Source organism: Harpia harpyja, chromosome 8, assembly GCF_026419915.1.
Source record: "Harpia harpyja isolate bHarHar1 chromosome 8, bHarHar1 primary haplotype, whole genome shotgun sequence".
Taxonomy (NCBI): Eukaryota; Metazoa; Chordata; class Aves; order Accipitriformes; family Accipitridae; genus Harpia; species Harpia harpyja.
This window is the reverse complement of record NC_068947.1, coordinates 16770076-16782949: the sequence shown is the minus strand read 5'-3', so window position 1 is coordinate 16782949 and position 12874 is coordinate 16770076. Positions and strand designations below refer to the sequence as shown.

At 36.1% G+C, this 12874-nt stretch overlaps 1 protein-coding gene across 1 annotated transcript in view; it reads right to left on the bottom strand.

The window, feature by feature from the left end:
• The window catches only part of GART (phosphoribosylglycinamide formyltransferase, phosphoribosylglycinamide synthetase, phosphoribosylaminoimidazole synthetase), a 34915-nt gene that overhangs the window by 11434 nt on the left and 10607 nt on the right, over window positions 1–12874 (bottom strand). Inside the window, exons 7-14 of the mRNA XM_052793863.1 lie at window positions 10746–10871; window positions 9775–9862; window positions 9298–9383; window positions 8506–8674; window positions 7679–7910; window positions 4760–4854; window positions 3468–3577; window positions 2691–2889 (exon numbers count right to left, since the gene is read on the bottom strand). Of these exons, the coding sequence (XP_052649823.1) occupies window positions 2691–2889; window positions 3468–3577; window positions 4760–4854; window positions 7679–7910; window positions 8506–8674; window positions 9298–9383; window positions 9775–9862; window positions 10746–10871 (1105 nt within the window). The remainder of the gene's footprint in view (window positions 1–2690; window positions 2890–3467; window positions 3578–4759; window positions 4855–7678; window positions 7911–8505; window positions 8675–9297; window positions 9384–9774; window positions 9863–10745; window positions 10872–12874) is intronic.

Genomic DNA, 12874 nt, shown 5'->3' with positions numbered 1-12874 from the left:
TGCAGATGAACTGTTGTCTAAGCTATTATCTTATATCCTGATTATTAGAACATCCTCTTGCTTTGTCCTGAAAACCACGTCTTATTCTGGCTGACCTCATTCACAGTGCAGTCTGAAAAGGTGATTTTCCCAGCTTGCACAGAAATGCACAGCACAGCTCAGACAGCATTCTCTCTCTCTCCACATACCAACACTGGCTCCCCTCCTGCCCTTTGGTGATAAGCTGATGGTCTTCACTGTTGAAGACCTGTGTCCTGCCTGTCAAGGCTCATTTAGTCTAGAGAGGGGAACTTGCTGTGTTTGGTACATGAAATGAACATTTACTGCTCGCTCCAAAGTTTTCCAAACAGGCATCTTCACACTATCCCCTCGTGCTGGGAAGAAACTCTCCCCAGCTATCCTCACAGCCATCTCATTATTCTCCCTCAAACCCCTCTGCTGGTCACGATGTCTACAAGAAAACAACTTGACAATGATTAAGTTGCCTTTATATCATGACCTCTGCCCAACATGCTGACCAGTACCGTCTTATTTTTCTTTTGCACTCACCAGGTTTCATTCAATACAGAATTCTTCTGTTTTCAGGAAGTGTCCCTAAAGGGGCTCCAAATTTACCTAAGCAATGGTGGAAGCTGCTCTTGTCCTCAGTACTTAACACTACTCAATACTAGATTCTCTGCAAGCTTTTCCAGGTTTCTACATTACAGTGCTACAACCAACTTTAAAATCAAAGATAATTTGCTTAGATACATCTGTTTAAATCTGTATTTAATAATGTTTGTGCAAAATCAAGCATGTAGATAAGCCCTTCAGTACCTCGCTATCAAGTGGTGTGATGAGCTTAAGATGGTTGAGCTGAATATTCAGCTACTGCAGAAATGCAAGGCAGGAATTTAGGAACATGCTTCAAACAAGGCTTTTATGAGATGACACTATACAAAGACAGATCTACACGCTATGTGCCTGCACAGTGAAATGAATGAAGTCGGAGCCCAAACTGAAATTTATATCAATGATCCAGGCTATGGAAAATCATTTCCTCCTTAGGTTCAGAGTTACTGCATCATCTCTGTTCCTTCTTTTCTGATAGTGCCAGAAATCTGGAGAACAAATCATGGTTCTTTTATTTATGAGTCCAGACTTATTTTTATATTAACACAAAAAGATATTTACTAACCCATTAACAATTTTGAGAAATTATTTTCTGGTAATTACTTCACAACATCCAAAGCCCTTTGTAGTTTTAAAGTATTCCAATTGGAAATAAAATCTTGAAATTTCAGTAAGTAGTTTCATAGCAAGATTTCATATAACATGTACTTATGCTGAAGTATGAATGGTTTGATTATATTTGATGAACTAAAAGAACACCTTAAGACAAATATAAAGCTGACTAACAGTTCATGCAGAAAAAATTAAACCAGAACATAAACAGCCTCTTGTTCAAAGCTTGTAAACTACCTCAAAATGACACACACTCACTTAGAAAAGACTTTTGTTATTAACTTTCTTAAAGAATTGGAAAAATGACAGAATTACTGTATTACCAATTATAAAGTAAGACACTTGAAATGTCATTTTTAGTCTCAAATTAAAGGTCTTTTTTGAAAAATCATGGTAATTCTCCATGCCTGTTTTTATAAAAAAAGAAGGAAAAACAAAAACTATGTGAGGAAACTGAACCTTCTGGGTTTCATTACTTTAAAATTTAACCCTGTGTTGTACTCTTTTTATAAACTAAAGACTTATACAAAAGAACGTATTTTTCACTGACCTAGAAATATTTTTATTGAGTTGAACAGTGTTAAAGCTATATTTTTTAAGATTCAAGAAGTGAAATATTGTATCATTTTCATGGATAACTAGATTACTGTACACCAGAATACATACATAATTTGTTAGTAAAGTGTATTATGTACTTGTATGATAGGGCTGAAAAGGACAATGTTTAAATTTGAGTCTTAATGTCTTGGAATATGCTCATCTTGGTGAAATAAATCTTCAGCGAGTCTTCAGTAGACAAATAATTTTTCTATTAGTTTTGTAACTAACGAAACCTGGTTTCTTTTATGTTTCTGTCCTGTGGTTAACTCTGTGTCTTAAGTAGTGAGCTCCAGCCGACGCTTTTGTTGCATTCATAAGAGCATTTTTAGGCTTTCTAGTTTTTTGAAGCTTGTGGGAACACAATAGCTGTGAGATCTCTACCTTTCCTGTCAAATTTGGTTAAAATCAGCCAAGAGGTTCGAAGGATATTATGTACACACACAGGGACATGTGCATGCACAGTAACACATACAAATCTTGTTTCTAGGGGAAAACTTAAGGATTTCCTTTAGGATAAAGGATAAACAAACCTATTTGGCATGTTTTAAAATTTACTTGAAAAATACAAAGAATTACAATACATGACTTGTTAGTTTTCTAGATAGCTGTTATATTTACAAAGTTAAATGAAAAGATACGAATAAGAAATTTTATATGCAACTTCCTGAGCTAATGGCGACATTTGTAGAGTACTGTCTTCTTCCAGTGGGTAGATATTATGTTCTCTGAAAGCAAAGACGTGTGACGCTTTGGGTTTTTTTCACTTCTTTTAAGATTCATCAATAGAGTAGGAAAACCAACACATTAAAACCGATTATAGATATTGCATGAGATTTTTCATATCCTTCAAAGAAGAGCGTTCATACCCAAAAGAGCACATCCTGCTTTTTTGCAAGCTTCAGCTATTCCTGCAATGACACCCTCAGCCACTTCAACATCAAGTTTGCCACAGGCAAAATAGTCAAGGAAGAAGAGGGGCTCCGCTCCTTGAGCCAAGATGTCATTGACACACATGGCAACCAGGTCCTGACCTATGGTGTCATGTTTCTTACACGCTTGTGCAATCTGCAAAACACAGCCAGAGAACCCGTTGGTTAGCTTTGAGAAACTGAAACACAAGCGGAGAGTCTGCAGTGGAAGAGGATCGAAATCACACAGTTCCTCTTAGACACTTTTTGAGGAGCAGCTTCATTTACTACCATCTCTGTGAGCCTCTCCTAACATTTTATTTTAGGAATTGTTACTTTCTTAATTGGCAAGTACAAAAGGCACTTTATGGAAGAGGACTGAACTGGAAAGGGTTTCATTGCAGCTTGTGTAAACACAATAGGAACCGTATAATTAAATGTTTTTCCTCATGAGTAATCTTTTTGAGGGTGGAGATTCTACCTTAATGAAATGGAGTCCCTGATTATGTACTTAATATTAAAAATGAGTTATTTTAAGCATCATTTCAAGTATGGCTATTTACATGCCAGAAGCTAAACGTGTATTTAATTCTTTTGCCTGAAGGAGGGCAATTTCATTTTTCCTTCCCTTTTTAGGAAGACAAATAGTTATTTTTAAAAGACAACTGATATTTTCTGTTAAAAAATTTTCCTTTCTGTGCTATTTTCCTTCCTTTACATGGATCTTCACATCACCTTGAGTTTTGTGCCAACACCATCAGTTCCAGATACCAAGATAGGATCTTCATAACCAGCTGCTTTCAAATCAAAGAGGCCAGCAAATCCTCCAAGTTCTGCATTGCAGCCTGCGAGCCAGAAAACAGGAGAAAATAGTAAATTTTTACTTTCAGGTGTTTCTCCAGGATCTCCAACACAAATTGTCTACGATGTTTGTCAACATGAGTTTGCTTTGTCACCAGGAAACTTTTCTCTGATGTTTAGAGCCTCTTAATAGAGGCATGGGAGCTCCTAATCGTCTTGCATTTGCTTTCTTTTTTCTTCTTAATTACCTAAGGCTAAAAATCCAAAACTTTGTGATTGAACATTCAATAATTACTGTGACTGATATATTTCACCCTTGCACTTAGTATTTTTCTGAAAAACAGAAAAGGAATTATGGTAACAGATTGAGGCCCACTGCTTCCTGGGAAAGGATGATAACTAGGCATTTTCCAACTGAAATTTCTTATCTCTTGTTAATACTGCTACTTATAGTATATTAAGACTCCTTGTTCCGAAGACTGGTTGTGATAGGTAAGTATGGTAACCTTAAAACTAAATTTGGTTAAATCCTAAGAGTGAAACAAACACGAGTAGAAAATACTACGAATGCTAAGAAATTACTAGTTGTACTAGTGTGTGTGTATGTATCTATATTTTTATCTCTATGTATATCTGACATTATTTGAAGGTTCTCAGTTAATATGAAGTAAAAGGGTTATTTCATAAATGAATGATACCTTAAATCTATCAAAAGAATTACAAGGACTTGCTAGAGCAAGATGTGCCTGAGATCACAACAAAAGAAGGATGAATTGATTCTGTTTTAACCAAGCAAAAGATGTGTCTTCCCTATCTATCTCAAGCAAAAGATAGTATCTCTGAGGAATTCTGCATCTTATAGACCTTTCTACACATTCATCTAAAAAATTGTATAATTCACTGTGCCAGAAATAATAATCCATGCAATCAAAAATAGCAGTAAATGGTAGGATTTTTGCTTGCATTTATCCTTTTAGAGTGCTGAACTGTATTCTCTAATGTTCATGACATTCAGGAGATACAGTTTAGAGTAATTTTGGGAAGAAAATCTGTAAATTTAAGGAAGTATGTTTTGAAGAAATCACAGGCATTTGCTTACTGCAGATATTTATTGTGTAATCTAGAAACATGCAGAACACATAAATATGAGCTTTTGTATCAAGATCAAATGATAAGCCTCATTGCCATGAACTGACTGAAACAGGAATAGAAGGTACAAGTCTTACCTGACCTTGATGTGGCTGCAGCCAGGGGTTTAATTTTCTGAACCAAAGTATTCCCTGCTGCAATGTCTACCCCGCTATTTTTGTAAGTCAGGCCTCTGAAAGAATGTTAAAAAAAGTTACGGCAATTGATTACTAAATGCACAAAGATTTATTTTAAAATATTAGTTGCTTCTTTACATCATTGCATCACTAAGGGGATTAACCATTCAGAATCGTATTCTGCTGTCAAGTACCACTATTTTCCCACTTGTACAGTAACTTTGCTCATATAAAATGATTTCTAAATATTGCAATACTCATTTCAGGCAGGTTCAATGGCTCAGAGGTTAATCTTTTTGCTGTTTGGAACCTGAGCTCACACATACACCTGAAGATAGGGAGTATTATCCCAAAGAAACAAAACTTCATGGCTTTGTGCCACAGAAAGTCTGCCATAAGCAGTATTCAAATAGTTCCAGATATCTTGAATACAGCATCAGAGCACCAGTATCATACGCTATCCAGTCAAATACCAAGATAAAAACAACCAAACAAAAAAACCCAACAGGGTAAAATAGGTAGAATAATGGATCTGATTTTGCAAGGTTTGAACCCCTGGTCCAGATACTGAGGTGTCAGTAGTATAGTTCCTATGCTCAAAACAAAATGTATACAGAAATGCACTGCTAAGTCTGAACACCTCAGCACCATGCAGGATCAAGCTCAAGTTACCTTTTCAAAATGGAAGTATCACATAAATCAGTAGTCCTCTATGATACTTCGAGAGTTTTACAACTGTAGCTTAAAGGTTGTCTCTCCTTATCACCTGGAATGATACCACCACAAAACCAGCCACACCTCTTTTTTACTTAAATGGACTTTCTATTAAAGTATATATTTTAAAGTTTATTTAAAAATACCTAAGTTCCTAAGGTCCATTTTAGCAATCTAGAAAGAAATGTCCATAAGCTCCGGGTGTTTTTTTATATACAGCCACACCATAAAGAAAACACGCTTAGTACAAACTGGTATATGTAACTTGTCTGTCCCTACGACTCACTGGGGACATTAAGTACCATCCCATATCTACGGAAGGACGTTTTCATTTTCGAGACAGTGAGTTAATGACTTTTAATTACTAGTTGCACCAAATGTATCTCAGTCCAGTTAAGCAATTTTATTTCTACACTGTCAGTGGCATGAACCAGGCTACCTGGTGCATCCCTATTTTAGATTCCTACCTATTTTAGCTCTCTTATTGATGTCATTCAGTATTAAGTTTAAATTCTAAGGGTGAAACATGCTGTGGATTAACAAGGACAAATACAACAAAACAACTGGCCAAAGACCGGTGCTACCAAGAAAATACAAAGGTATCTGCACTCACATTATATCACTGCTCAAAAATTTGCAAGAGGAAAATAATTATAAGAAGCAGCTGTTCAGCCTGTGAATAAGACTCAAGGAAATACTAGCCTGCAATAACAAGAGACCAAAGTCAGGCCCTTTTAGTCTGAACATGTTAAATATTCAACATATTTTCACCTTAGTTTTAAAAGCATGGTATCTACTTTGATTCTTTAAATGAATCTTTAATTCTTTAAATTTTCTAAAATATTGTTTAATAAATAAATATTATGGATATTTTCACAAGGTGAAATGCATAGGGCTTAATCCTGCAAAGCTGCCAAGAGGAGGTGCGTCCCCAACTTTACAGAGCCAACCACCACTGTTCATTAACTGTGTGCAACACATAGTCCAAAGTGAAACATGCCTCACTACCTGTTCTTCCAATCTTAGGATGTCTGAGCAAAAGCTGGTGCAGACTCAATGACAGTGACACAGGCGCTGACTGTAAACAGTTCCCAGGAGTCTCCTTCATAAGCTAGAGATCCTCCCAGCATACAGGCACTCCAGTCAAGAAACTTGCTGGCTATGGCCTATGAAGTCAGTGTTTTAGAGAACTGCTCATTGAAGTACCTTCTTCTCTTGCCTCACACACTGACCTGATTTTTTTCTACTACAGTACAAATACCAATTACATGTTTTCACATAAATTTCTCAAAAGATGCACAGTACTTGAGAGAGAAAGAAGACTAAATATGAATGCCCTTGTTCATTTAGTAAGTTTATTGATCATAGTTTTACAATATACTAATCAGTATACACTGTCAGCAAAAATGGAACTCTTATTAATATGCTTCATAGACTACAAAATAACCTATTATCAAAAGTTATGTTTTGAGCTAATTGGAGCATAGGCAGGCAGATATGCTTCATATTAGGTAAAAATGAATCTAAAAACCTGCAAGAAGCTCTCAATAACATTAGAGGGACAGTAGGACACACTGCTTTAAAAAAAAACCCACACCCATATCACCTCAAGACTGTTAAACTGAATACCATGAAAATAAAAGGAATAATAATAAAAAGGAGCGATAAATCCTACCCACGTTGTTAGCCAGCTATTCCATTAAAATGCATATCCCAACAGGTTAGGTGTTTCAAGATAATTTTAACCATTTCTAAAAACTTTAAAATGAATCAATAAAATAGCTCAAACTTTGTATATACATCTCATTATATTACTATTAGGCTTATGACAATACAAATCTAAAGCAAAAGCTATGTTTTAAAGCCCAAGAACCAGAAGTTCACCTTCCCTAAACAGATATAGCAGACAGTAACACACAAGTTATTCCTATATGCTTGTCACTGTAGTTTAACTCAGACTTGGGAGAATAAGAATACAGATGAGAGAGCCATCAAAAAGCCTGTTCCTTCCTTGGCTGGTCTTGCTTAGATTGCTTACAATGATGGTAGTTAAAACTTGTCTAGAGTTATACCTAATATCAACGTCAGTTTATTAATGTAAACTAGTGATGTATTTAAGTCCCTTTTGCAGCAGTTATTTCCATTTCAAGTATTTAAAATATCTACCTGGATTGTCTCAGGAAAGCTATAGCCCGATAACCAATGTCCTTTCTATAAATGGCACCCTTGAAGTGTATGGCTGCTACTCCCTTGTTGGCTTCTTGCAGCGCTGTCATTAGATCCTCTTTAATAGCAGTTACTGTAAGGACTCTTCCTCCACTAGTCACCACTTTGCCATCCTTCAGGGCTGTGCCTGCATGGAACACCTCCAATCCTAGTTGCTTAGCCTTAGGAAGTCCTGTGATTGTTGTTTAAGAAAATAAATGCAGAAAAAGCAATTGATTAGAACATTCCCTATTAAATTACAAATGAATAGATATTGAGCACTTATTGACTGCGTCTAGAAACCACAATCGAGCACAGTGTGATCGTGCTGGGAAATAGGAATAAATTTGTAAAAACTACATTTTGAGGAGAGACAAGTCTGCTACTTGTATGCTCAGAGACACAGAAAGAGGTATTTAGCTGAAACATTTGCATACAACATCCAATTCCAGCTGGATTTTTATACTTCACTGACATAGAGACCACAAAACATACCAGCATCAACATCACGTAAGAATCAGTGATCAGCCCAGAACTACTTTACTGTAACACATATTAAAGAAAAGCTACAGAACTTAATATAGTGTGGAGAACTGAAAATGCAATGGGTGCATTACCAATAAACTTTGATGTGTGAAAATTCAGTTGTCTATTGCTGACCCATAACCATAAGATCTACAGTTTCTACGAATCTAAGTTCCACTGATTCACCTTCATCTGGCAAAAAAGAGAACGGAGAGAGGCCAGGAGAAGAAGCAGACTTCTGCAGTTTCTCCTGCTATATTTACCTGTTATTTCCAAACCCTTGGGATATGTTCCTGGATACCCTTCGCTAGCCATGACCACTGTCACAGCTGCACTGTCTTCAAACCAAACTGGCATGGAACTAGACAGCTTTTTATTGATAACCGCTTGCATAACTTCATACAAATCACTTTTCAACAGTGGAAGAATTACCTGCAAAAATACACATTAGCAAATTAAAGAAAACAATGTACATCGTTACATTTTCTTCACTGAGCTTTTAAAAATACTAATGCAACTGTAAAAATAACATTAAATAAGTATGTTCATACACTGTATTTTCACACATATATATATATACTGTGCCTAATCTATGTACCTTTAAAAATACTCTTCCTTGAAGATAATTTCTATGGGTAAAAGAACTGCTACATGTGGAGGGGAAAAGGTAGAGGCCAAAGAACCCTATTTGTTCTGAAGAATAAAAATGAAGGGTTTTGTTCCAGTTGTCAACAGGGAGTCAGGAAAAGAAGTGTTCACTTCTTTAATAACATAAAGAAAAATCCAAATCCGTTCCAGAAAAGACAGGAAAGTTCTGAGTTTCACTCAAGCTTACCCTTGTAAATCCCATATTTGAGTATAACCTGCTGAAATCTTCTCTGGAATGGAACAATTTCATAACAGACCTTCTGTCTTGAATAACCAAACCAAACATTTTAAATCTCAGTACAATTAGCTAATTATTCATCTGAAAGTTAGTTAAGGATAATGGTAGATGGTAACTGACCTTTCTTCTCCCATAATGCCAAACTGTATCTACCTACAAAATAACTCACCTGACATTCTGGGTCACCAAATCTGCAGTTAAACTCAAGAACTTTAGGTCCATCTTTGGTAAGCATTAATCCAGCATAAAGCACACCTAGAATAAAAAATTATATAAAAGGCTATCTAAGCAACTGCATAGGTCATTTGTTTTGCATCTATTCATAATAGTGTTAAAAAGGATGCCACCTGTGCTCATTTAAAGGTAGGATGTTAACACTTGAGGAATAGTTGTGGTTACAATTTGCAGCTTATTTTCAAATATTTTCTTTTCTGTTCTTCCTTACTTGATGATTATCCACCATGAGTGAAATGACATCCATTGATTTCAGTGGACTCTAAATCAAGCCACTATACCAAACCCAGTTTCCAAATAAATCAAAGTTATCTTCCTTAACTTACAGTGTGAATTAGGCCTACAAAGAGGACAAAGTAAAAAAAAAAAGTCTTTCTCCTTATGAATAAAACCCCCAAACTTTTGTACATACCAAAATAGGGGACACCTTCTTTCCTCATGCCATCAACAGTTTTCTGAAGAATAGTATCTCTTATTTTCTCCAGTAAATCTTTAGAAATCTAATAAAACAGGATTAGAAAACGGTGTCTGTAAAAAGGGAGTGCATGATTTTTCCCACTGTGATGGCTAGTGTTTTTAAGAGCCAAGCAGAACACTTGAATGGTCTCTTGCTCACTCCAAAATGTTTCATGCAAAGGAAAGCTAATATTTTTTTCTCTCTCCACAGACAACATACCACAGCATTAAGACAACTATTTGCATTTCTTCAGACACTTTTCCATTCTTAGATCTACATGTGTAAGCAATCCCACTGGCTTCACTGGAACAAATCATTTGCACAGACATACTGAAATTTAGATAAGGCCTCCCAAAGACAAATCACAGTTGGAAAGTATAGTGATGAATGATCAAATTTTATTCAATAAACAAAATTAATAGCAGTATAGAGGAACAAACCCCTTATTTTTTTGAAATAAAAAAAGAAAAATCACTGGCTATGTCATAGGTAAAGAGAAAGCAAAGTAAGTCCTTTTGCAAACAGAAATTCCTTGCCAAACAGAAACCAAACTACCTTAAGCTACAGCAAAATTCCTCAGTAGCTTAGTTCAGCACAAGATAAAAATGTGGTTTTAAGCACTTGGTTCTAATGATCAGTATTTCATAACACTTAAAAAACCAAATCATAATACAAGGTTGCAGAAATAACAACACTTCCACCTTCATAATTAAAAGCAATTCAGCAGAAATATCCTCCTCTTTAGAGAAAAAAATTTATCAAGTTATGGACTTTACTTGACTATGTTTGTTCTAGGCAACTCCTTCCATCCAGAAGAGTCCACTCTCTCCTGTTCATCATGGTGGAACTAAAAATTCACACATGCTTTCAATACTAGAGCTATAGTACAGCTGTAGTGAAACGTCTCCTTATCAATACATTTTTACCTGAGGTGCTGGGGAATAAGCTCCCATCCCTCCAGTGTTAGGCCCTTCATCTCCATCCATTAATCGCTTGTGGTCCTGGGCTGGAGGCATAGGAGCAATTGTGACACCATCAGTGAAACATAAGCACTAGAGGAGAATAAAACAAGGAGAATAATTAAAATTCCAGTGTGTGATTAAAATTAAAGTGCAAAAAGTGCAAATATATTTGATGTTCAGTGTTGCAAAAGGATATTTAAGAGTATAAATTCTGTCTCCGTGATAAAACGAACTACAGTATTCTAAACATTTCCCTTTTCCCTCAGGAAGCAATGTCTCATTTTGTATGACCTTCCTACAGAAATTACCTTTAATAGAACATATGAAATATTATACCATCAGTAGCTGTACTGAAAAGAAATACTCAAAAGTTTAGAAAAAAAATTTAAATACTCCATGACAGAAGCTACTTCTTCCCTCCCCCTTGACCTGGAAGGCAGGCATTACATTCCTTTCAAGATTTCCTTTTCCTTGTTGATAAAACTATTTACTTTGGAATTACTTATAAATTACTTATACAGCAGATGTTTTTATCCTCAACATCTTCATAATAACAAGCCTGCTGGCATCCCCTGCAACTGGATGATAATGTTCACTGTCTGGACTACGGCTAGCAGTACTCAAAAACATTTTATAATGCTAATTAAAAAACAAGCAAGGATTCCCCTACAAAACCCCAAAATGCCAAAATATTAATATGTTAAAAACTACGGTCATTTGTGGAAGGTGAATTATTTTGTCAGGCAAGGTAAGCAGTATGTTTTCTTCATTGTTGTCAGTCATCATAGAAAAAAAACCTGTAAACTGCATGTTTATATTATTGTGTTATATTACAGTAAGTCTGCTAGTATTCTAAGGATTAATTAAGAGCATTACATATTTTCCACCAGAGAATGAAGATCTGGATAACCCCTTAGTTCCTAAAAAGGTCAAGCCAACCAGGAAGGAATAAGGATGACCAATATCTGCACATATAATTTCTAAATATCGGGCAGGAAACCAGACTATGCAAAGATTGGCAACAGTTGGAGATGATCGCTTACTTTATAAATACCACCACCTCCGAGATGAATGTTCACAACATCCAGCATAAGTCAATTTCAGCTCCAGGACTCAGGAACCTGAGCTGGTACTTGGCTGTTCTACTTTGTGTGATGCAGGTGTCAAGTTGCTCTGCCACCTCAAAACCTAGGCTTTCATTCTCCTTTTCTCCTTCACACTCTGCTAATAAAATCAGATATACTTTTTTAAATGAAGGAGCTGAATCAACTTAAAATGAAGGAGATGTTCTCTCTACATCTCCAGAGTAAATCAACACTGTCAAAACACTCAACATCCTTTGGTTCCAGGTCCTTCGCCCCCAGGTGCACTTTAACACTACAGTATCTCTGGCAATGAAACTGGTTAAAGAGGATCCTGCCTGCACCTGTCTTGAGTTGATTGTTCCCTTGCTCCAAAGGAGTTTACTGCTCCCTCATGATGCAGTTCAACATATTCCCTTCATCAGCAAAGCTGATTAAAGTAAGTCTCTGTCCGCCCTTACTCCCAAGCACCCCTTGCCTTGCTGTGCACTTCACCATCCTGTTACTTGTACCAATTCAAATGGCACTAGGCTCTAAACCAGAACACAGAAAACATGCAAGGTGGTGGTGTTGATTTCTTTGAAAAAAGGTCTTTAGGTTGTAGCTTCATGAACAAGTAACTAGTATAACTGAATCAAAGGCAAACAGCGGTGAAGAGGTAGCAATGTGGAGGGGAAGGGACATCTTATACTGTCTTTGCTGTCAGAGAAATCACAACACAGAACTGCGTGCTCAGTGACACTCAAAATTTTTAAGGTTTGATTTTTTTTCCCCATGTGGCAACAGCTGATTACTGTTTAAGTTATTTTTATTTAATTTGAATTATTTTAACAGACTGCAGGAAGTTTGGTTCTTAACACAGCTGTCTTTAATTAATACAATTTTATTTATAAACAGATAACTATTTTTAATTTAAGTAATAAATCCTACACATCCCTGCTGTAGGTACTTCCATAGTGTTTCCTAAATAGTTTAGAACAGGTATAGTCGAAGTGTTACAGTGAGATGCAC